The sequence below is a fragment of the Musca autumnalis genome, unplaced genomic scaffold (genome assembly GCF_047663935.1).
Source record: "Musca autumnalis isolate F117 unplaced genomic scaffold, ASM4766393v1 scaffold_4, whole genome shotgun sequence".
In the NCBI taxonomy this organism is placed as follows: domain Eukaryota; kingdom Metazoa; phylum Arthropoda; class Insecta; order Diptera; family Muscidae; genus Musca; species Musca autumnalis.
In genome coordinates, this window is record NW_027411977.1 from 133717775 (window position 1) to 133745235 (window position 27461).

General features: G+C 35.2%; 2 protein-coding genes across 2 annotated transcripts in view; both read left to right on the forward strand.

Annotated features, from left to right (window-relative positions):
- The window catches only part of LOC141402519 (uncharacterized), a 177546-nt gene that overhangs the window by 75585 nt on the left and 74500 nt on the right, over nt 1-27461 (forward strand). The gene's annotated exons all lie outside the window — the stretch shown is intronic.
- Nucleotides 776-2963, forward strand: LOC141402518 (uncharacterized). The gene has a single exon (XM_073983997.1). The coding sequence runs from the start codon at nt 944-946 to the stop codon at nt 2705-2707; it is 1764 nt and encodes a 587-aa protein (XP_073840098.1). The 5' UTR covers nt 776-943; the 3' UTR covers nt 2708-2963.

The following is a 27461-nucleotide window of genomic DNA, read 5'->3' on the forward strand; positions in this document are numbered from 1 at the left end:
GTATTTTGAGGATTTTAGCTACATTTTTTAACCGAACTAGCTGTAATTTGACATTTAAGATTCTCAGTTGTTACGAAACTTCTCCACCAAAAATCGTAAATATAGGTCCATGTTTTGGTATAGCCCCCACATAACCGTACCTTTCGGTATTTTTTGAGGAAATGTAGCTATATCACGGGTCAACCCGTAATTTGACTTTTGAGATTCCCTACAGTCGTAAAACGTTTCCACCAAAAATTGTAAAGATAAGTCCACACTTTGATATAGCCCCGTATGTGGTACCTTGCACCTGGCTGAACATATTTTTTAGATTAGATTAGATAATTTAAGCATTTGGGGCATCCGCAGTCGAAAAATTTGTCCACCTAAAATTGTGAAAGGAAACTAATTATTCCAATTTACTTAAGACTATTTTATGGTGGAGTCTATAAAAAATTCGACCCGGCCAGGACTTAAAAACTTTTTAGTTGTCTTAAATCAAATTGTCAGAATTTATAAATACCGACAAACTCGTTGTGACTTTTCAGCCCGTGTGTTGTGTTGAAGATTCGTATTAAAGTTATTTGATGTGTGTATTAAAAATTCCGTAAAGCATGTTGTGCCTTAAGCCTTTTCAGAATTTTAAAGGTGTTTCCGACAAATGTCGACACGTCATGACCGTTGAAGAATATTGTGGACAACACCTTAACATGAAAATCTACTTTGAAATTTCCATTGAAACAAACGTGTATGGCATACAGACAATGGAAAATGTGTACATTGAAAATTTTTACAATAAAAAATTTTATTTGTCTATTGCTTGACGTTGTGTGGTGCAAAACAGAACAAATAAAGAAATTTCAGAGGAAGGCTTTGTAATTTTTTGAGTAATTCACTTTTTATTATCAAATTGGTGGTTTGGCCAGAACGTAGGTCGGAAAGGAGAAAGCTTCAATTAAAAAGAATGGATAAAACATTTTTGGTAGAAGAGGCAAGTGCAGATGTCGCGAGAGAACGTAATTCGATCAATGATAATGTTGAAATTAAAACCGAACAACTTGAACAAATTAAGGCCATTGATGAAGGATATACTGCCATGGAAGGCAATAGTAAAGAATCAGTAAAGCTTCATTTGAGTGTCATAGAATCGACTGAAGCTAAAGACGACAAACATATTTTGGAAAAATCTCCGTATGATGAATCTGAAAATCGTCAAACAAGCATGTTAGTGGAAGATGAAACAGAAACTGATATTTACACAGGAGGATTACATGCTAGTCTGTCTCCGAAGGATATTCAAAGTGAAGAAAACGTGTTTAAAATTAAATCTCCTGAAATAAGCTATGAAGAAACTAATAAAGAAGTAATGTCTTCAAAACATGAGAAAAGTCACAACTTGTTGGTAAATCAAATATCACAAGACAACCACATAGGTATTGCCGATCCAATTAATTTTGAAAAAGAAAGCCCAAATCATCAGGAATACTTCCACATACCGCAAATAGTAATACAAATTGTTGAAGAAATTTACTCAAGAGAAACAATTGTCAGCAAACAAATCTCTCAAGTCACAATTCCCCAAGAAACTTCTCAAGAGCAAAAATCTGAAAATAAAATCACAATCTTACCGTATATGGAAGAAAATTTAACTAAAACAGAAGAATCCCATAACAAGAATTTGCAGAATGATATTAAAAATTTAAATAAAACCAACCGCGCAGAAGATTTTGCACTGAACTTTCAACAAAATAATACCACAGAGCAACTTTTGCCAACAGGCAGTCGATATCAGGGAGTATGGCAAAAGGCTCTACAATGTCCTGATGGCTATGGCACCTATACCTATCCCGATGGTAGTGAGTACAGGGGATACTTCAGTCGTGGTCATTTCAATGGTTATGGAACTCTGCATTTAGCTGATCCCTACAACTTTAACTTTAAAGGCACTTTTCTTGATGGTTTGTTAGACGAAATAGAAGATATGTGGTTTGACGATGGTTTACATGTCAACGCCAAGTTTGGTAAAGAATCTGGTGATTTTTCATTTTGGAAATATTGTTGTCCAAATGATCGCCGTTACGCTGTCGAGCAAGCCGAAAGTTTGCCACCTGTAGGACCATATTCAATATTGACACCCAGGGAACCATTCAGAAATGTACCCGAAAATTGCTTTGATACTGAAGAGGGTCTTTACAATCCCACAACTGGTGTAATAACACAACGTCCCTTGCCTTTCAATGCTATGAAGGTATTGGCATGTAAAGATGAAATTCGCTGGATATTAGAAAATTGTCGCAAAACATCTGTGTTTCCTCAAGATATTCCTGGTACAGTTTGTCAAAAAATTATAAAGAATAATTTGGAGAGCGAACGTGACTTGGCTGAACACGATCCTTGTTGTAATTATGAATCTGCCAGAGAGCGCAAACGTTATTTTGCCAAATTGTGTAGTAAAGAAGAAACGCAAGCCAGAATTGGTACACCATGTAATGGAAAAGTGGTTGAATTTTCTGAAGATTCAATGGGTAGCCGTTTACGTGATAGTTCTTCTGTATGTGGCGCAAGTAGTTTATCCGATCACAATATTTTAATTGATGTTCAAGAAAACTTGGAAATTGGTCGTCAATACGGTAATATGAAATTGGGTCGAAATTTGGAACGAGAAGCTTATTCCTTGATGTCTCGGCCAGTGAGAAAGTCATCAGCACATAATTCAAAAGCAAGATAAGTCAGTTATATTTTTAATTTTATTTTTACTTTAAAATTATTAGTCATACATACATGTGTAAATAATTGCCAATATAAAATGACAATACGTTTGCTCTTGAAGTCGATAGGATAGACTTCAAAACGCATATACCTAAGCGTTCTTAAAATCGAGACCTAAAGTATATTTTTGTAGGTTAATGTTTCCTTAAATTTAAAATTGGTTGTTTCCCTGAATTTCTTTGAATTTCTTGAAATATATTTACTGATATCTTGTATATATTTTTTTTCGCCGGAGCGCTTTTCAAATAAATCGCTATTCAAGTTGACATTTTTAAGGGTTTTTTGAGTTTTCACAATTTTGCTTGGAAACCGCAAGTTCTATCGAAATGGGCATGGGCGTAGCCAGGAATAGATAGGGAGGGGCAGCTGCTCCACTGGATCCTAGAAAACAGTTAATTTGTATGTAAAAAAAAAATATAAATATTACGAAAAAACAAGCATTTGCACACCACTTAATAACGGTAAAAACTACGAAGATATCGTAAAAGTCAATCTTGTAGAGAAAAAATTGTACCTTATTAAGTAGGGGCGAGTACAGAACATGTTGCCAAAAATTTAAAAACGATACAGTCGAGTTCTTAAACTGCACTCTTTTTAAGTTTGTGGAGATTCCCGAAATAGTGGTCCGATGTAGTCAATATTCGGACATAATTCGAGGCTTTATGAATTAAGAGAAGAGCTTTTTAGAAAAAATTTTCAAAACTATCCAAGATGAGCTGTTAAACTACACTTCCTGAAGGACGAGACCGAAGTAGTCCATATTCCAGCCTGATACATGACTAGATGAAATAATACGATGTGCAAAGTTTGGACTGGGGCCACCGTGGTGCAATGGTTAGCACGTCCGCCTTGCACTCAGAAGGTCTGCGGTTCGAATCCCAGGCCAAGCAACATCAAATTTTCAACGGTGGCAAAAATTCCCCCTCAGTAATGCTGGCGACATTTCCTGAGTATTTAAGCCTAGAAAAACTTCTCTACAAGTGGTGTCGTAAGACACGCCGTTCGGACTCGGCAATAAAAAGTAGGTCCCATGTCATTGAGCTAATATGAATCGGCGTGCACTCATTGATATGAGAGAAGTCTCCCTTGTCCCATCTGGGATGTTTGTGGAACAATTATTATTATTAAAGTTTGGACTAATCAGAAACATGCTTTATAGGTTTTTGCCTACCAAAATAAATTTCAAAAATACATACAATTTTAAAGATATGGTTTTTGCATGAAAATCACATGCGGACAAAATGATTTTTATAATTACGTGATTTACATAGGTATATTATTAAAACAGATATAAATTAAAGTGGTTTATTTGGACTCCATTTCCGTTTAAGAAGCACCAAGATTTACATACACTCCGGTTCATCTGAATAGAACCAACCAACATTTGCCTACAAAAACCGTTATATCTGACGATAGGAGAGGAACTGTAAATTATATTTTTGTGGACATGTAGAGTATATAGTAGCCGATATTTTCAATACCTAACATTTTTCACATATTCGTTATAACGGTACTTTTTACTCGCTTTATGAAAATATGTCAACATTTTATCATTTTTTAATGGTTCACCAGGATAGAACCACCTTAAGAATTTACACAAATCCTTTGTCAGATGTGGTAAACTTTTACTAAAAGCTATTAATAATTATAAATAAAGGCAGTGAGTGTTGATTGCCAACAACTATTGTGCAAAAAATGTGTATTAGGGTCTTGGAATTTGATGAACATCGTTGCTTAGAGCTCCAAAAAATATTCTTATGAAGAAATCGGTACAAACAATTTATAAAGTCAAAATTTTATACTGAATTGTGTTTAAAATTTTCAAGACTACAATAAAATTACAAAAAAGTCACATTTGATACGTTTATAAGTCCGAAACAGAGGAAATATGGTAAAGATAACTCAAATTTCTAGCATTACAATCCAATAACTGTAGTGCGATTCTGTAACTTTTTTTAATAACGAACCGACATCGGTAGTTAATAAAAATATTCGGTTGAGTTAACGAATGTGCTATTCAGTAACTTTATGTTAACGATTGTAGAAATCGTTAGCACATACCGACGAATATCGATAGAAAGACAAATTGTCAAATATTATATTTTGATATTTATTAATGTATTTTTGAATTAAAAATATTGTTTCTTCGCAAATACAGGCACAAATCGCGTAAGGGAGGAAGAAAGGTACGCTTTTTGAAGAAATGCGCCTAACATAAGTATCTGCAAGTATTCCAACAATGCGTAACACAAGTCTACTTTCAACTTCTAAAGCGTCAAGTGTGTATGTATGTACTTCTAGGAGGTAAATAAATCTCATAGATTTTCGTGGTTTTATTCCAGGATATGAATAAACGTGTCATTCGCATCCACATATTAGCTCGGAAGGCATTATAAGTTAGAAGTGGGCAGGACAGTGTAATCAGAATCATTGGTCAAAAGGTCACTTTGAAGTTAATTGTATTTTTATGAATGTACAGATAAATAAATGTTTAACACCGCAATAAAACGAAGAGTTATTTTTGCCATATGAATATTTAGCTTTGAAATTTGACATGACTTAAACCCCTACAATGATGTACGTGGATCCACGTTACCGTCATTTGAGTTTATATATTCACATATTCAATTCACGCCCACATCAAATGGAATTTCTCATAGCGTAGTGTATAAAAAGTTCGGAAATCCGAACATATACGACATTTTTAGCATTCTTATTATAAGTGATGCTGAGTTTAAATTTATAATATTACCACAGAACAAAGTAGGTTGTAGGAACACCATACACGTTTTGGCCTCGTAGAAAAATAGTATTAAGGGGATTGGTATAGCCTTGAGTTCTTTTGAAGATTTGTCTCTTTAATAATAAGGAAAGGGTAGCATGGGGCAGCTTCGCCACAGTTGCGCTTTCGTCTGCGCCGATTTAATTGATGCTACATGTAGATCCTCCAAGGGAAAGTTATGAGTTAATCGAAGATCTACAACTTTCTCTTTGGTGATCTTTATGCAGCTTCAATAAAATCGCCGCCGCCGAAAGCACAACAGTGGCGAAGCTTCCCCTGGTATCCTACATAGTTAACCCTTATGTAAATGCCTTAAGAAGATTTTTCTCAATAAGGCGGAATTTACCTTGTGTACCGTCTTTATTGACATAGCATATGTTCATATAAAACGCCATTGTTAAAAGAATTCAGCAAAATATTGCAATAATGTACTGTCGTTAAGACTTAACAACTACTTATTTTTGGTTGTTAACTTAACAATAATTTTCGGTAATTAACAAAAAAATTTACCGACAAAAATCGTTAAAATTGGTATACAGAATAGCACTTACCGAAAATTATCGTTAACTACCGACATTCGTCGTTAATTCTGTCGTTAAGGAGTTACAGAATCGCACTACTGAAATTTTATCTCAGGAAAGTGAATGCAAAACGATGGGTTTCACTCAGTTTGGTTGGCTGTGGACATCTACAGGTCCAAAAAAAATAAAAAAAATCCCACCGCCCAACGCTTCATGTCGACATCAAGAGCTTTGATTTAGATGATATCGCGTAGCATGAAAAGCACAGAAACATAGGGGCTCTTTCTTGTGTAGTAACGGATCAGAAATATTTTTTCGGTACTTATACAATGAGTAAAAGATGCGTGAACACCATAACCATCAATATTAAAGAATTTCCTTTCGAAAAAATTAACGTCTGCCTTCCCCTATCGCTAAGTTGTTTCTTCACATCAAATGTCTTAAAATCTCTTCAAATTCCAAGGACTTAATGGTGACATGGAGCGGTTCTGGAGTGGTTCTATCCTGGTGAACCATTAAAAATGCTAATATTTTGACATATTTTCAGAAAGCGAGTAAAAAGTACCGTTATAACGCATATTTGAAACATGTTAGATATTGAATATATCGGCTACTATATACTCTACATGTCCACAAAAATATAATTCACAATTCCTCTCCTATCGTCAGATATTATGGTATTTGTATTCAAATATTGGTTGGTTCTATTCAGATGAACCGGAATGTATATGAACAACCCGGTAATCTTCCTAAATAGGTAACCTTTAATTTGAATGTAGATAAATTTGCGGAGGAGATTCAAGAAAAATAAAAGAAACTCTAGACGACATGTGAAAAGTAGTTTTATAGCCAAAAATATGTAAATGTAGAAGACCAAGACTGAGTTTGATAACTTCTTTTCATACATGATAGCACATTTGCAGATATGAATTATTTTTGAAGCTTTTTCTTATCAAGTCAACCTAGTGTCCAGTCTAGAATCATTTCTCAATGCATACACATGTACCAATCTAAGAAGGTTTTCCTTCATGAATTGTATTTAAGACCAACACCGTATTAAAAAGTGAAACCACTTTCATTCGACATGCACTTTATATATTCTACTTTAAAAAATGACCTATGTTTTATCTTATAATAAAACTCACAGTTTGTCTACAAAACTGTACATACCCCCGGTCTTAAAAGATCCTAATATTTTAAAAGTTAGAACTGGTCAGTCCTTGAGCACTTTCTAGCTTGGTTGACTACTGATCTATCTGACTCCAGTTATAGAAAACAGTTTACATACAAAACATAACTTTCTTCCGGTCTTAAACCTACACTGCTAAAGACATTCTAAGTTCTAACTAATGATAGAAATACAAAGAATTATGATAACTTTCGAATATTTCTAGGTGATGGCATCCCAAAACCTTTAGGAACCAGCTAGGACGTTGATCTCTCTTCAATCGACGAACTACATGGTGTTTCCATTTTCTGTTTGTTGGATATTTCTTACCAATGGGATTTTCTTCAATGTTCATATCACCATAAGTGGCAACACTTTGAAACCCACTGTTGCCATTAGTTTCTACAGCACGATGACGAAACATATGGCATACAATTATACCCTTGAGACGATCTGCGTCGCACAATGGTTCAGGAATCGATTTTCCTGCCCAAAACCACATTTTTGCGTCATCGTTTGTTAATTTCTATTTGAAATTCGATAGTTAACATATTGAAGCTAAGGATACCAAAAAATTAGACCAAAATATCGGAATTTTGGAAAATACGTAATTTTTGAACATTATGAGAGATATTGTGTTCATTGTTTTTAGGTAGGTAGGATTCCGTCATTTAATAACAGTTTTAATAAATTGCCGTAGCGTTTACACGAATTGAGCTATTTTTTTCCTCGGGTACTTTTTTAATGTATTGAAATCATATGGGTAAAATTTTTCTTACCGTTTTCCATATGAATTATAGATTTTTTGCACAAATGAATATTTGTGAAATAAATGAGTTTTTGAAAAAAAGTATTAAAATTAAAAAAATAAAAAAAATCGTTTGGCTATGTTTTGTATTTTTATAGTTTATTCATTGGGGTTTGATCTTTTTAAATGGTTTTATTTAGCTCACCCCGTTTGTTTTATTTATTATTTATTCTTGGGTCAAATTTAGAAATTCAAATGTCACCCTCTTCCTGTCAACCGATTAATCTGAAATTTTGGTGACAATACAATATTCATTGTAATTATAAATTCATGATGGCCGCCGCTACAAAGTGGCGGACAACGTAGGTTTTATCAATCCCATCAATATGGGTATCAAATGAAAGGGCTCAACAAGCAGAATACAATATACTATAAAAAATTTAAATCCAATATGGCGGCCTCTTCAAAATGGCGGATAACTTAGGTTTTATCAATCCCATCAACATGGGTATCAAATGAAAGGTCTCAAGAAGTAGAATACAATTTACAATGCAAAATTGAAATCTAAGATGGCCGCCGCTACCAAATGGCTGATAACAATTTTTTATCAATCCCACCAATATGGGTATCAAATAAAAGGGGTTGACAAGAAGAATACAGTGCACTATACAACCTCAATATTTAAGATGGGCGCAGCCACTAAATGGCGTAGAAATTTAGAAATTGAATCTGTAATTTAGGTATCTGATTAATCCAGCCTGAATCCACCACCCAAGTCAAGATTTTTTATCGTGTTGAGGACTGTGTGGAGTTAGGGTGGCTAAAAATGTTGTTGTACATAGCCTTGCCCCTTTATTGGACCTCTGGGGGGTCGACCGTTTAAATGTCCATTACTCGTAAAGAAAGTGAAGGTAATAGAAATAGTCGATTACAGAAACGACGGGAACAATTAGCGTCAAAAACACCTGAGCAATATGAGGCCAGGTTAAAAAAGCGACGTCAGCGATATACACAAATGACGGCGTCAGAAACGCCTGAAGAATATGAAGCCAGGTTAACAAAGCAACGTGAGCGGTACACACAGATGATAGCATCAGAAACGCCTGAAGAATATGAAGCCAGGTTAACAAAACAACGGGAGCGATACACACAGATGTGTGTTGCCTTTAATACTATCATGGGCTTCTATAATACATAAAATGCAGGGCAGCACTGTGGATCACGCAGTCGTATACTTAGGTGCGAAACTGTTTGAAGAAGGTCAAGCCTACGTGGCTCTTAGTAGAGTAAGATCTTTGCATGGACTACGTATAGAGGAGTTGGACTGCAATAAACTAAACTAATAAACTAAAATAAAACCGTGGGGCACGTCAATTGTCTACAAATTATCGACTTAATGTGCGATAGAAGAATCGTTTAATTCGTCGTTAGGCAGTTGGCCCCCAGACGGTGAGGAAATTACTTACTATTTTCTTGCTCATGGAAATTCCAATAGTTATACACACCATGTAAATAAAAGAGATGTTTCAACTAGTTTATCGTTAGACATTCACACTGCTGCCTGGAGAGGAAGCGTTTCACTGCTCGTAGTTTGTCTTTAATCGACAAAGTACTACTCGCTCACCACTATGAAACCCTAAAACTCGCTTATAATCGAGCTTGCTAGCTTGTTTCCACATTCTAGCCCTACTTATCACACGTCCATCGTTGTCGGTTGAACAACTGCCTAATTATAGTGTAACATTACAAAACAAACATTTTAATCAACGATTGTAGACAATTAACGTGCCCCACGGTTTTATTTTAGTCTAGTCTATGCATATGTTTATAATTCCCACGACTGTATCTATTTTATTATTTTTTGGTTTTTAGTACATTTATCTTAAACATTGCAATGTATGTTTAACATAAAACCGTTTAACTTAAAAAGTTTTTTTTACCTATTTTTAATAGATTGGAACATATAAAAAACACTCACATTTTGATGCAAAATATGAAAAAAACTCAAAATATTAATTTTGACCTTAAATTCCTTTGCAACTACTAGACCTAATTTGATCATGTTTGATTCCCCTGATTGTATTATCTGTCGAACAAAAAGATACTAATTTTGACCATGAAAAAACGATTCTGAACCACTGTGCGCCGGTAGCTTCTTTATTGGCTTTAACCTAAAAATTCGATAACCCAAAAATTTGTACAAACTTTTACAAACTGCTGTTCGGTACAATTTAAACCCAAATGACTGTAATTTGACATTTGATGTTTTTAGGGGTCACAGTTCTTCTTCACCAAAAATTGTCAATATAGGCCCAATGGACCTGGTCCATGTTTAGGTATAGCCTCTGTAGGAGAATTGGGCAGTTTGATCCCAAGCAAAATAAAACACAAGAAAGTTTTCTTCTTAAAAAGTCCAATGTTTATTTGGGGGCAATTTTATTGTTTTTGGAAAATTATAATTGAATATAATTTTTTAATAAAACGCTCCCGATGGGACACTTATAATTATATTAATTATTATTAAAATGTTTAAATTAAACAATTATAATAAACTGCGATTTAAGCTTCTTTTAAATTAATTATTAAATATTCGAGTTAGACTATTTTGTTGTTGCAGCGCGGCAGAAAATATTTAAGTCGACGATCGATCGGTATGATTTTGCAGTAAGGCAGAGTTAAACGTAACTAATCATAAGAAAAAAAGCATAATTATAACTAGACAGAATCTTCTTGTTTACATATTTTCTCTGCTTGCGTCGCTACCACTATGATGTAAAATTTACATTGTAAATAATCGCTGATTTGTTGCTTGATGTACATACAAGCATTAGAAAAGAAATGCAAGCGACACAGTAACAACAACAACACTACTCAATAGAGACAGTGAGCAAGTAAGCAGAGATCAAAGTCCAACTACTGTTGATACGTTTGATGGCCTTGAAAACAATTTCGGTAGGACTCGATTAAAAAGGGAATAGGCAAAAATTATGATTTACAAGTAATTAGGGATGTCAGTTATAGAAATTTAATTAGTGATGCCAGTTATAGAAATTGAAACAAATTAAAGAAAAATAGAAATTAGATATTTTTGTGTGGGAAAAATAAATAATAACTAAACTATAATAATAAATAAATATTTGTTCTCCAACATTCCCCCGCACAAAGAACGACTGTTCTTGACACAGCATTTTGTTGAGATGTAGGTTCAGAGATGTTGATGTATACAAGATGATGTTGTGTAAAGGTGAAACATTGATGATTATGATAAAATGGTGATGCAAAGTAAAGATGATAATACGAGTTGTTTCATTCAGTTTCCAAATTATCCTGCTCATAGAAACTCTCTTCATGGCCCTTTGAGGAATTGAAGTCTTCTTGAATGGGCAGAAGAGCAATTTTCGATACTGGCCGTTTATAGATTTTGCCATTAGATTTTAAGGAAACAACTCTTACCCGGCCATCAGTACCAGGATGAGTTTCAGTAATGCGAGCAAGTGGCCATTGACCAGGAGGAAGACGTTCATCAAATACGAGGACCAAATCACCAACTTCAACGTTTTTCTGGGACTTCAACCATTTCGGACGAGATTGAAGTCGGTTGACATATTCAGTAGACCAGCGTTTCCAGAATTGTTGTTTCAGCAACTGAACTACTTTCCAGCGGGAAAGTCTGTCTATAGAACAATCAAGTAGGTCTTCTTCTGGAACAGACAATATTGGCTCTCCAACGAGAAAATGTGCTGGAGTTAGAGCTTCAAAATCGGAAGGATCTGACGACATCGGGCAAAGCGGTCTGGAATTGAGACATCCTTCTATTTGGGCCAGTAAAGTTGACAATTCTTCGAACGTTAGAATTCGATGATTCATAATTCACTTCAGGTGATGTTTAGTCGATTTGACTCCCGCTTCCCATAGACCTCCAAAGTTTGGCGAAGCAGGCGGTATGAAGTGCCAGTCTGTGCCATTGTTAGCAAGAAGATTTGCAAGTTCATCTGGTAGAGATTCGATGCTTCTTCGATGTAAAATTTTCAATTCTTTGTTGGAGCCAATAAAGTTCGTACCACAGTCGGAGTACAAATCGGAACGGAACGGTAATTGGGCCAGCGTAATCAACACCACTGTGCTTGAATGGTCTAGTTGGTTGAAGTCGAACTGAAGGAAGGTTGCCCATAATTTGTTGAAGTGAACGGAACGGTAATTGGGCCAGCGTAATCAACACCACTGTGCTTGAATGGTCTAGTTGGTTGAAGTCGAACTGAAGGAAGGTTGCCCATAATTTGTTGAAGTGATTTGGCCTTGCATTTGAAACAGGTGATGCATTGACGCTGCACTCGTTTTGCCAGGTTGCGGGAAGAAAGTATCCAGAACTTTCGAGACACATAAGCTTGCATTTGAATGAGGCCGCCATGAAGAGTTTTCTGATGAGCATCTGAAAAGATTTTTTGACAAAAGCATAGGATGTTTGAAGTCATATTGAAACTTAGCTTTTTGTAAGCGCCCTCCAACTCGTAGTACGCCATCATCGTCTAGGAAAGGACATAGCTGAGCAATTCTGCTGCTTGGGTGAATTGATTTTCCTTTCTGTAATTGTTGTATTTCTTCTGGAAAATCAACATCTTGGGAAATTTTAACCAGTTTTTGTAAAACTTTATTCAATTCTGTCGCTCTGAGAAAGCCGGAAAATCGTAATTTCGAATCAGGTTTGTATTGCAGGAATCGCAATATGTAAGCGGTGACTCGAACCAGTTTAGTTAACGATGAATATGCAGTTAATAAGTTCGGATACTGCGAGACTGTAGCAGAGTTTGCTTGTAAAACAGATTTTCTCATTTCGAGATTAGTTTCATAGGAATTTTCTGGCTGCTTGGGCCAAAGAGATGGAGACTGAGCAAGCCAGAGAGGACCAGACCACCAAAGCGGATGTTGTACCAACTCAGTTGACGTAATACCACGGGAAGCACAGTCAGCAGGGTTATCGTGAGTAGAAACATAGCGCCATTGAGAAATATGGGAATGTTGTTGGACTTCGCTTACTCTATTTCCAACGAAAACATTCCATCTTGAAGATTCTCCACTGAGCCAACATAGAACAGTAATGCTATCAGTCCAATAGTAAGAATCAGAAATATTAAGATCGAGCATATTCTGAATTTTGTGCATGAGTTTCGCTAAAAGTTTTGCTCCACACAACTCCAATTTCGGGATCGACAAAACTTTTAACGGAGCAACTTTAGTTTTTGATTGTAGCAAGTTTACAACGCCTTCTCCGTTTGAATTCAGAACTTTAACATATACCGCAGCAGCAAAGGCTGACGTAGATGCGTCACAGAAACCATGCAATTCAATAGAACATTCTCTATAACTGCCAATCCAGCGAGGTATTGAAATCTTTTCGATATTTTTCAAGTCTTTGAGGTAAGAATGCCATTTAGATTTCATGGCTGAGGAAACTTCATCTTTCCAATCAATGCCTTCTAGCCATAGTTTTTGGAAATGGATCTTCGCTTGGATCGTAACAGGCGCTAGCCACCCCAATGGGTCATACAGTTTAGCAGCATCGGATAATAGACTGGCTTTAGTGACTTTTTCATTGATTGGAAAGCAAACTTGGAACGAAAATGCATCTTGATTAGTATTCCAACCTAATCCAAGTGCCTTGACAACATTTTGCTCATTCAAATTGAAAATATTCGAAATTTCACGAAAATCTTCAGGAATATTTGCCATAAGTTCTTGCGAATTAGACGTCCACTTGCGTAGATTAAAGCCTCCAGCAGAAAGTAATTCAACAAGTTGTGTTTGTAGGAAAATAGCTTCTGACTCTGTGTCAGCTCCAGAAATAATATCATCGACATATGTGTCGGTCATCAAGATTTTACAAGCTTCTGGATAAGTTTCCTTTTCATCAGCAGCCAACTGATGCAAGACTCTAATAGAGAGGTAAGGTGCAGAAAATGTGCCATATGTAACAGTTTTAAGTTTGTATACAGAAATCAGAGAATCGGAACTTCGCCATAGAATTTGTTGATAATGTTGCTGATTATCAACTACTCGAATTTGTCGGAACATCTTTTCCAGATCTGATCGGAATCCAATTTTGAAACGACGCCATCTGTTGATGATTGCGGGTAAATCATTTTGAAGTGCAGGACCAGGAAACAGTTCATCATTCAAAGATGTGTAAGGAGGTCGCTTGCTACTTCCATCAAAAACAACGCGCAACTTCGTAGTGGAACTGGATTCGCGTACAACGCCGTGATGAGGCAGAAAATAACCATTAGGTTCAATAGAATCAGGATAAGTGCCAATTTTTGTCATATGAAGAAGGGATTCGTATTCTTCCATGAATTTTCGATACTCCGAGGCATAGGTTGAATTGTTGACAAACTTGCTTTCAACTTGCTTCAATCGTTTCAAGGCGCAGAAGTCAGTATGACAGAATTTCGGAGGAAAGTTGCCAAGAATTTGAGACTTGAAAGGTAATGCAACTTTGTATCTTCCATCCGAACCACGAGAACAATTTGCTTTAAAGTATGCTTCACACGCTACTTCTTCAGGGGTTAATTTTCTGGACTCAGTGAGCTCTTCTTGTTCCCAAAAGGCTTTTAATTGAGTATACAGAGAACACAAATTAACATTGACGGTGTGAGCGTAAGATACTTCTGCCGTTGGGCCTGAAACTATCCATCCGAAATGGGTCAATTGAAGGAAAATGCCTTTAGCAAACTTCTTTTGTTGAGGAAGAAGAATATCGCCATATAAATCGCCTCCAATTAGCAAATCTATGGGATCATTCTTATCAAAATGTGGATCCGCCAAAGTAAATTCCTCCAAAGAGGGCAATTTCTTTCTGTCCACTGGACCAGCGCAATAATTATTCAATGAAGACATAACATAGGCTTAAGTTCTCAATTCAAACCCAGGTTCGTAATGAGAGGCGAGATTGAATTTTACAAATTGTTTCACAGAAACAGTTTCTCCACATACTCCAGTAATTCTAGCAAAAGTTCTATATTTTGGAAGTCTCAGAAGTTGAGCAGCACTTTCAGTTATCAAAGTCGCTTGAGCTCCTTGATCAAGAATCGCTCTCAATTTGAAATTGCCAAATTCGTTTCTCACAATGACACGAATTGTAGCCAACAACACATGAGGCATCACAGTTGTGTTCAGCAAAGATAAATTAACAGTGGAATTCTCAACAGCAGAGGAAGAAGTTGAAGCCACATTATTATTTCGATTATCAGAATTAGTAGAAGTATTCCCATTGTTGTGAACAGCATAATCATTATGCATTATTGTATGATGGGCTAAGTTGCATGATTTGCAACGACTGGTAACTCTACAGTCCTTAGAACAATGGCCAACATTTAAACAATTTCTGCAAATTCTTTTGGAATTGATTAAATCGCGCTTCGAGCAGAGGACATTGCAGCAAATTTAAAGCACTTGTATAGAAAATGACGTTTACCACAACAGGGGCAATTTGCATCATTAACCGACGCCATATTGACACGTCGATTCTGAGATGTACGTTGTGAGTGGAAAGATTTCGAAGGATTTGGTTTAACTGGTGATTTTGTAACATATTCTGTGTACTCAGATATCGACTCTAGAGTCCGGAAAGTGGTTTCAAGGAAATTGTATAGAACTGTCATTTTTGGAATTTCGGTAGTTGCTTTCAACGATTGCTCCCACTCTTTACAAGTCTGAAGATCCAACTTACTAACAGTAATATGAATAAGAAGTGGATCCCAGTTAGAACAGTCCACTTCTAACGCTGTTAATTGAGCCATACAATTCCTAGTGGAGTCATAAAGAGTTTTTATGCTCTCACAAGAGCCATTCGATTTGGGAATATTCAATAATTTTCGCAAAACAGTATCAGAAATTTTTCTTTTGTTATGATACCTTTTTTCTAAGGCATCCCATGCCAAATCATAACTCGCTTCAGAGGCAGGATATTCGTTTACAATAGACAATGGAGTATCACGACACGAATTTTTCAGGAAATAATATTTCTGCACTTTAGACAAACTTTGATTGCTATGAACTAACGAAACGAACATATCCCGATAAGAAACCCAGTTCAAATAATCCCCAGAGAAAGTTGGGATATCAATTTTGGGAAGACGAACTTGGGGTAAAATAGTCTCGTTTCGTTGCGAATTAGATGCATGAAAGGTGGAATGGAAATGAGGCGAGTTTGGAGTATGGGAATCAGTCATAAAATCAAGTAATTTTCCCTTACCCTTGAGAAACGTTCGGCAGAATTGATGATGCACATCATCATTGAAATATGGAACATCAGAAATATTGAGTGCTCTATCTCGGAATAAATCGAAAAGTTGCTCATGATTCTCTTCAAAAGCTCTTTGTAATTCTTCGATTTTATCCAGATAGCTTTGACATACGCCGCGATTTCTCAAAATCAGAAATAATTCTCTGAACACGAGACAACAACAATTTTTGGTCTTCGATGGCTCTTGATGAATCTTCCATTTTAAATCAGAATATGAGCGAGAATATTTGAGAATCAAAAGTCACAAAGTAAATTATTTTGAGAAAAACAGTTTATATTCCTCAGATCACAAGAAGGAAATATAAATTCAGAAAATTCAGCAAAACGTAAGTGGAAACGTTCACAAATTTGTGTATTGTTTTGTATCAAAAGCAAACAAAAACAATACCAGAGCAGACACAATTATATTGGATATAATACACAAGGTAATTTCACAATTTTAACTCCTTTGTAATATTTAGTTTATATTTTGCAGCAATGGCAGATTTTAGAATGTACAGAATGAGCACAGTTTTTAACACAGTTCAATTGAGTAATTTTATTTCACAGATAGTTGATCGTATTAATCAATTTTTTCAGAGAAAGTTTAACAATGTCACTTCAGTATAATGTTGTTTGTTTGCCGTCGGCAAAACACACTTTTTATTTTGCAAGAAAATGTTCACAAAGTTTTGTTTTTATTATTTTGTTTGGAAAGCGTCGCGGTTCCCGGGTTTCGGCACCATAAAAATGTAGGAGAATTGGGCAGTTTGATCCCAAGCAAAATAAAACACAAGAATGTTTTCTTCTTAAAAAGTCCAATGTTTATTTGGGGGCAATTTTATTGTTTTTGGAAAATTATAATTGAATATATTTTTTAATAAAACGCTCCCGATGGGACACTTATAATTATATTAATTATTATTAAAATGTTTAAATTAAACAATTATAATAAACTGCGATTTAAGCTTCTTTTAAATTAATTATTAAATATTCGAATTAGACTATTTTGTTGTTGCAGCGCGGCAGAAAATATTTAAGTCGACGATCGATCGGTATGATTTTGCAGTAAGGCAGAGTTAAACGTAACTAATCATAAGAAAAAATGCATAATTATAACTAGACAGAATCTTCTTGTTTACATATTTTCTCTGCTTGCGTCGCTACCACTATGATGTAAAATTTACATTGTAAATAATCGCTGATTTGTTGCTTGATGTACATACAAGCATTAGAAAAGAAATGCAAGCGACATCAGTAACAACAACACTACTCAATAGAGACAGTGAGCAAGTAAGCAGAGATCAAAGTCCAACTACTGTTGGTACGTTTGATGGCCTTGAAAACAATTTCGGTAGGACACGATTAAAAAGGGAATAGGCAAAAATTATGATTTACAAGTAATTAGGGATGTCAGTTATAGAAATTTAATTAGTGATGCCAGTTATAGAAATTGAAACAAATTAAAGAAAAATAGAAATTAGATATTTTTGTGTGGGAAAAATAAATAATAACTAAACTATAATAATAAATAAATATTTGTTCTCCAACAGCCTCCATATACCGTTACCTCCCAATTTTCGGTACTTTGAGGATTTTAATAACGATTTTTAACCGAACTGGCTGTAATTTGACATTTCTCCACAATTCTCAACACTTCTCCATTAAAAATTCTCAACATAGGTTCATGTTTAGGTATAACCTTCATATAACAGTACATCCCGAGTTTCAATGATTTGACGATTTTGGTTACTATTTTTAACCTAACAAGCTGTAATTTGACATTTGTGGTTCCCAGGGATCACAACACTTTTCAACCAAAGTTTGTCAACAGAGGTCCATGTTTTAGTATGGCCCCCATATATGGGTACACCTCCCAATTTTCGGTATTTTTAGAATTTTAGGTATAGTTTTAAACCGACCTAGCTGTTATTTGACATTAGAGGTCCTTAGGTCCTTTTGCACCAAAAATTGTCAAAACAGGACCATGTTTAGGTACAGGCCCCAAATTACGGTACTTCCTGATTTTCAGTATTTTGAGGATTGTATGCACAATTGTGAACCAAATTGGCTGTAATGTGACATTTAAGGTTCCTAGGAGTCACAACACTTCTGTACCAAAAATTCTTAAAATAGGCCTATGTTTAGGTATATCGGTATTTTGAGGATTTTAGACACAATTGTGAATCGAACTGGCTGTAATTTGACATTTAAGGTTTTGATGGGTCACAACATTAGGTATAGCCTCCATATAACGCTACCTCCCGAATTTTGCGATTTGGAGGATTTTAGCTACCATTTTTAACCGAACTGACTGATATTTATGGTTCCTAGGAGTTACAACACTTCTCCACTAAAAATTTTCAACATACATAGATCCATGTTCGGGTATGGCCACATGTAACGGCACCACCCGATTTTCGGCATTATAGGTAAAATTTTAAGTATTTTAGTACTTAAATATGACCCCACATATAACGACACCACCCGATATTCGGTATTTTAGGATTTTAAGTAAAATTTTTACCCGATCAGGCTGTAATTTGACATTTAGGGTTCCTAGGGATCACAACACATCTCCACTAAAAATTGGCAGCATAGGTCTATGTTTAGATATAGTCCCATCGTTTTATATCTAAACATAGACCTCCCGATTTTCGGTATTTTGAGGATTTTAGGTAAAAATTTTAACCAAAAAGGCTGTGATTTGACATTTAAGGTTCTTAGGGATCAATCTCGCTGTAGCCTTCGTTGCGAACGGACGTACTTTTTTGCACACGCGCATAATCTATCTTTACGGTTTTTACCAGTGTTTCATAGCAATAAAAGCACAATTCAATCACATTTACATCTGTGAACAAAGTTTTTAATTTTGTTAATAAATATATTATACAAAAATGTCGTTATTAGAAGTGCCAAAAAATGAATCGTGCTCGCAATGTTCTACAAAAATAAAATCCAATAATTTTGTACGATGCTTTCATTGCAATCGTCAATTTCACTTCAGCCCTTGTTGTTCTCTCACTGAGATTTCGTATCGTAGCATGGGTCTCGCGAAAAAAGGAGAATGGATGTGTCATTTATGCCAAACAAATGGCAAATCTCCCAACGTATCATACAAATCATATAAAGAAAACGAGACAACACAATCCAGTCAAAATATCAACGAACAACAAATAAACTCCAAACAACAAAGAGATGGTGATGATGAATTTGCAAGTGCAAGCAAACGATATCGAAACACATCAACACCAACATCATCCAATAACACAGAAATATCTAAACAACAACAAGAAATAGCTGAATTGAGAAGAGGCATGCTAAGCATGCAAAACTGCATTCAACAATTAACACTGAACATAACAACAGTAACAGCAGTGAGTACAAGAATCGAAGAGCACATTGCCAACATCAACAAGAATGTAGAAACAATCACAACACAGGTCACTGAACTGCAAAAACGAGACCATGAGAAAAGCGAACAAATAAAACAGCTGAATGAAAGAATTGCTAAAATGGAGCAGAGAGCATTGGAGAGGAACATTGAGATTGGCAACGTAATTGATGAGGGCATGGATATCAATGGTGTAATTGCTAAAATAAGTGAGAGTACAGGTGTAGAAATTGCCCCAACAGATATAAACAGAGCATTCAAAGTGAAAAGGAAAAACAAAGTTATTATCGAACTCTCCACATTAAACAAAAAAAGAGAACTAATGAATAAAATCCAGGGACATCGATTGGAAATAAAAACATCAAACGGAGAGAACAATGTATTTTATATAAATGATGAACTTACTCTACAGAATAAACACCTTCTTTGGATGGCAAAAACAAAAGCTAAAGAGTGTGGATGGAAATATGTGTGGGTAAAGAGTGGGTGCATATACGCTCGTAAAAATGAAACATCCTCACATACAGTCATAAACAACTCTGCAGATCTGGAAAATATAACAGCAACAAATTAAAATAAAAATAACCCACTGAGAAAAAAATACTGTCTACAAATATACATAAATAATAATTATAAAGGTTTCTGGAGAATCAAATTTCACTATTAAAAGCGAAAAAGAAAAAATCACATAAATTATTAAATTCTATTTAAATACCACAATCCTTAAAAAGGAAAACTTTTAAAAAATGAATTGCATTGAAGAAAATAAAGATAATTTTGATGACATAAATCTGAATTACTTGAATTATGACATTTCTATAATACACTTAAACATTAGATCATTAAGGAAAAACTTTTTGGCATTCGTAACTAGTCTTTCAAAAATCATAAATAAAATCAAACTGATAGTTCTTTGTGAAACTAATATATCCGACTATGAGAATCACTTTTACCATATAGATGGCTTTAATGCCCTTTTTCTAAATAGAGATGGAAGGGGAGGAGGAGTAGCGGTATATATCAGATCGGAAATACAATACAATCAAATACATATTGAGATGAAATCAGCAGAAGCAATGAAAATAGATGTTACAACCCCAAACAACACAAATTTCTCTATAATATCAGTATATCGGCCACCCAACAAAAGTGTGAAACAGTTTTTACAAGAATTTGAAGAAATACCTTACGATGTTAACCGGAGAACTAAACTAATAATAGTGGGAGATATAAATATCGACATACTTAAACAAAACCTTATAACAACAAACTATTTAAATATTTTATTATCCTACCAAGACCAACCAGAGAAGATAATATAAATCAAACAATGACATGCATTGACCACTTGTTCTCTAGATGGGATAATAAAAGGATAATGTCATACTCTGCAATCATTAGGTCGGACATTTCAGATCATTACGCCATATACGGAAGCATAATGGAGAAAAAAACAAATACAATTCATAATCATAAAAAACAGTTTAAAGAAAAGCTTAAAATAAATAACACAAAAGCCAGCAACCACATAAGAAACACAAACTGGGAGGAAATATTAAACAGATCGCATAATGCAAATGAACTTTTTAATAACATTACTAATACCTTTAATCAAATTTACAAATGTTCATCTCAAAAACAACAAAACCTCAAAAAACGGAATGATTATCCATGGTTACGTCCCGAAATAGTCAATTACTGCAATATAAGAGACCAACTATACAAAAAATGGCTAAAAAATAAAAATAACAAAAATAATGAAACACTTTATAAACAATACAACAACAAGCTGAACAAAACAATAATTAAAGCAAAAAATGACCACTATTTTAATCAATTCGTACAAAACCGAAATAATCCAAGAGAAACCTGGCAATTAATCAATAAAATCACTGGCAAAAAGACTGAAAACTTAGATGAAACAATCAAAAGAAACTTTAAAAACGAAACATTGAAAGACATAGCGGAAAATTTTGCTATTAATTTTAATCAAAACGTTTTAAGAATTATTCATCCATGCTCAGTCGTAACCTTACGCACAAACGGGCAAAACATCATACAAAATTCTATGTTTGTCGAACTTACGACCGAAACTGAAATACATAATATACTAAAAACGCTTAATATAAGAAAAAGTGCGGGTATCGATAACATTAGATCATCAGACTTAAAAAATAACGCAAGTATACTTACCCCAATAATAACAAAATTGGTAAATGAAAGTTTGTGTGAAGCAACAATACCAGATGTAATGAAAGAGGCAATAGTGAGACCAATTTATAAGAGCGGAAACAAAACAGACTACAATAATTACAGGCCTATATCAATATTGCCAGTAATGGAAAAGGTATTAGAAGAAATAATGGTAAGACGTTTAACCGGATTTCTTACAAAATATAAAATTATAAGCAAGCACCAATTCGGTTTCCAAGAAGGGAAGAATATAAACCAATTACTAGGCTATTTCTCTAATCACATCAATCAATCACTGAGCCAAAAAACACATGCTTAGCCTTATTTGTGGACTTCAGTAAAGCCTTTGATACTTTACCACATGAAAAACTAAAAGATGTGTTGGAAAAAAGTGGTATTAGAGGAAACACCTTGCGATGGTTTGCAAATTACCTTTCCTGCCGGTCGTACAGCGTAAAAATAGGCGAAAGCAACAGCAATAAAATATCCTCTACGTATGGAGTTCCACAAGGTTCCAAATTGGGACCAATATTATATATAATATACACAAACGAAATGACGCAGGTTTTGAAAAGAAGCACAGCATATACATACGCAGATGATACAGCAATCATAGTCAGCCACAAAACACTAAATTTTGCAGAAACAAATCTTCAAGACGAATTCAACATCCTTACCAGATGGTGTCACGATCACGGCCTGATTATAAATGCTAAGAAAACCAAAATTATGCATTTTAGGCCAAGACACTCACAAAAGACTAAAGTCAAAATCAAATTCCACGACACTGAATGCCTACACAGTAATCTTACACAACCGAATGACAATTGTAATACGAATCTGGAAGTCGTCGACTCTTACAAATATCTTGGAGTACATCTGGACGACAATTTTACCTGGAAAAACCACATACAGTACCTCCAAAAAAAGTTAAGGCAATCAGGTTATGCTCTGTATCACTTAGGAAACTGTTCCCCATACTATGTCATGAGACAAGCATATTTCGCTATGGTTGAATCATACCTTAGACATGGTATCACAGCCTGGGGAAATGCAAAAAGTTGCAGACTCCTTCAAGCATCACAAACGAGGATCGTTAAATCATTAAACAAAAAGAATCCAGCTAACACACGACATGATCATATTCATTCTACAGTCAGTACATCCAAACAAACATATAAAAATCATCAAATATTGAACATTAAAGAAATTTACTCAATCAGTATTATCAAAGAATTTATGGACGATAATAACCTGGTAAAAAGGATAAGCCATGAACAAAATACAAGGAGAAACTTACAAGGGAAATTTGTTGTGCCTATGTTCAAAAACGATTATGGAAAACTATCTCTATCAGTCGCATTACCAAAGATACTGAACGAACTGCCGAAAGAACATTTAGATGAGCCAAATGTATTAAGTAGAATTAAATCAATTAAAAAGTATTATTTAAATAAGTAACGAATTTTAATGAAGTCTACAGTAAAACATAACATATAGAAAATCATATATATGTATGTATTTACCCACAGACAAGCAAATAATATAGCTTCGTGGGTTTAGTTAACAACTGAATTGTAAATGAAATTTTTTGATATCAATAAAAAAAAAAACACATCTCCACTAAAAATTGGCAGCATAGGTCTATGTTTAGATATAGTCCCATTGTTTTATATCTAGGTAAAAATGTTAACCAAAAATGCTGTAATTTGACATTTAAGGTTCATAGTCGTCACAACACTCCTCCACCAAAAATTTTCAACATAGATCCATGTTAAGGTATAGCCCCAATATAACGGTATGTCGCGATTTTCGCTATTTTGAGGATATTAGGTACAATTTTTTGCCGACCTAGCTGTGATTTGACATTTGAGGTTATTAGAGGTCACAACACTGCTGCAACAAAAATTTTCAAAATAGGCACATATCCGATTTTTGGCATTTTAAGGGTTTTAGCTACATTTTTGACTGAACTGCCCCTAATTCGGCATATGAAACTTCTCCACCAACAATTTTCAACATAGGTCTATGTTTAGGTATAGCCCCCATACCTCGGTATTATGAGGATTTTAGATACTATCTATAATTAGACATTTGAGATTTTTAGGGGTCACAACACTTCTTCACCACTGTCAACATTGGGCCGGGGAGGGCTATACCTAACCGCATATAACACTACCTCCCGATTTTCAGTATTTTGAGGGTTTTTGCTAGAGTTGGGCAATATAGTTCCTGGAGCGGATCGATCTTTCTAGTTCTAGAGCGATATAGTTCAATGCATCTTTCTCGTTCCTCGTTCTTTTTAATTCCTTCGATCCTCGTTCTTTTTATTTCCTTCATTCAAAATAGTTCCGAGAATGAAGTGGTTTAACGCATCTTTCTCTTTCTTTTTGTTTTCATTTTTTGGTGGATGAATTGACATAAAAATAAATAAATTGCAGAAATGTAACGAGGATGTAATTTACATTTATTTAACAATGTGGCCGCATCTGAATGACGAAGGAACCAAACGTGAAAGATCGAAGAAAGAAAATGAATTATATAAATGAAAGGAATTATATGCACGGCTGGAACTATATGAACTATATAAATGAAAGAGTCGGATATAGTTCCAATAGTTCCTTGTCCGGAATAATTCCTTGGAACTAGTTCGTTCCGGAACTACACAACTCTCGGTTTTGCTACATTTTTTGACTGAACTTCCCGTAATTTGATACTCGAGGTTTCCTGCAGTCAAGAGCTTCTCTATCAAAAATTGTCGACATAAGGTCAACGTTTTAGTACGACCCCATAAGGCGGTAGCACCGATTTCAGATTTCTTAGTTTTCATCTATATTTTGGTGCACGATTGGACATCCTTTGCCATTAATGGTTCCCAGTGGTTAAAAACTTCTGTATCAGAACGTGTGGACATTGCCATACGTTGTGGCATAGCTTCCATATAACGGTACCGTCCGTTTTTAGTTGAACAAATCAAATAAAATTAGGTAAATTGGGGCAAATTTTTATTTCATATACGTTCAGAACATTTCATGGCGGAGGGTGTAAAAAGTTCGGTCCGGCCGAACTTGCTATTACAGTGTTATGAACAGTGCACCTTACCAAACTTTAAGTGAAACCCCCTTACAGGGAAGTTTTTGCGGATTCTGAAACAGCAACGTTTATAGATGAGAAAAATCCAAAAACAAGAAAAAATCACTGGATTGATTTTTTAATAAATCGCGATCTAAGTTCACATTTTTGGGTCTTATCGAAATGGGACTAAAGAAGCAGTGAAAATTCTGTACAAGATTGGCTGATTAATGTTTTCCTAGGTTTTAGCATTTTTGAGATATAGAGGTTCTGATCAAACTTCCAGATCTTTTCTTAAATCTTCAGGATTTAGCTTGAAAACTGCAAATCCTTTCGAAAAGGGACTAAAGAATATGTTGTAGCTGTGATAATTTTCTACAAGATTGGATTTCGTAGTTTTTTTCTGTGTTGTACCATTTTTGAGATACATATATAAGTTTAAGTTGGGAAATTGCAGTCACGACGTTGTTTTATAAGGAGGCAATACAGTCAATCCTAAAAAACCCCTAAAAATGTCAATTTGAATCTCGATTTATTTAAAAAGCGCTCCGGTGATTTTTTTTGTTTTTTGATTTTTCTCATGTATGAACATTGTAGTTTCAGAATCCGCAAAAACTTCCCAGGTGTAAGCATCTGCCATTTAACTTTTGTTCAGGAGCACCGTGAGGAACTGTGGGCCTATCTCGTTTCTTGTTTGCATTTTACATACAAATACACAAAAAGATAACGCATAACACAATGTGGTGTAGTGTATAAAAGCCCCGTATTATAAAAACAATCAATTAAAAATATATACAGTTAGTCAACTATATTATTGCAAACGACGAATTTTTAAAAAATTTAGATGTTTAATTAGGAATTACTACAAGAAATTCTTTCAATAATGCTGGGCTTTTTGTAAATATCTGTTGATTTACTTGTTAATGCCAACATCAAGCCAACAAATTCAGAAATCGGTCGGAAATAACAAAAACAACGGGCAACAAGTAAAAAAGTGTCAGTCGGCTTTGCCGACCGATATATACCCTCAGCCAATGTGAAGTGAAATTTTCACCTACGTACAGATCGAATGTATTTAAGGTCTCTTCGGAATTTTGTGGCCTTTTTTGGACATTTGAACTTGCCGACAAAAATGTGGTTTAGAAGTTAAACTAAATTTTGACAAAATATTTGGTGATCCAAAGTTTGGACCAAATTGGTTGGCCCATTCAAGTGTTATCGTCCTAGCATTTTAGTGACATTTTTAAATATTGGGGAGAAGTACCGGAAGATGTGGACCGGTATTGCCCCATGAAACTAAGTTTGGATATAATATGACGAAGACCAAATGCTGGACCAAACCGGTTGAACAGTTCGAGAGTTATCGTGCTCTCCGACCGCCACATATGGTGACATAGAGGGTTTTTACAGCTTTCGGGCTGTTTTCCCAAGAAATATGGGAAAAAGTGATTCGAGAGCAGGTCTTAAAGTGAACTTATCCGAAATTTTGTGTGAGAGGTACTAGAAGGAGTAGACAAACATAGTCCATATTCGAATCTGATCTATATCTGGTAGATATATTAGGATGTGCAAAGTATGGATTACATCGGTCACTCCCTTCAAGAGTTATCGTGCGCACAATTTTTCCGAATATTTTTGAACTTTTGTGGGGTAGGTACCTGAAGGAGTGGACCGATATGGCTTATCTTCGAATTTAAACTATGTTTGGACAAAATTCTACCAAGGCCAAATTTTGGCCAGAATCGGCATTTCCGTTCGAAAATTATCTTGCGCTTCCACCCATAAACATTGTGTCATAGGGTTTTTTTCAACTTTCAGGCTATTTTTTCAGGAAGTATGGACTTGCCCCTTAGGAAACTAGTACCTTCGTATAGGGGACAGTGAATACAAGATGTTACAACAAAAACCAAGGCGATTCGAGAGCAGGTCCTAAACTGAACTTTTCCGAAATTTTGTGTGGGAGGTACTCGAAGGAATTAACCGATTGAGTTCATATTGGAACCTCATCTAAGTCTGGTAGAAATTTCATAATGTGCAAAGTATGGACCAAATCGGTTACTCCCCTCAAGAGTTATCGTACGCACAAATTTTCCGAACATTTTCGAACTTTTGTGGGGGAGGTACCGGAAGGAGTGGACCGATATAATCCATCTTTGAACTTGAACTAAGTTTGGACAAAATATTACGAAGGCCAAATTTTGGACCGAATCGGCAGATCCGTTCGAGAGTTATCTTGCGCTCCAACCACTACACACGGTGTCATAGGGTTTTTTGTAACTTTCAGGCTATTTTCTCAGGAAGTATGGACTTGCCCCTAATGAAACTTACAGCGTCGTATAGAGGACAGCGAATACAACTTGCGTAAACAAAAATCAAAGCGATTCGAGACCAGGTCCTAAACTGAACTTTTCCGAAATTTTGTGTGGGAGGTACCCGAAGGAGTGGACCGATTGAGTCCATATTGGAACCTCATCTAAGTTTGGTAGAAATTACACGATGTGTAAAGTATGGACCAAATCGGTTATTCCTTACAAGAGTTATCGTGCGCACAAGTTTT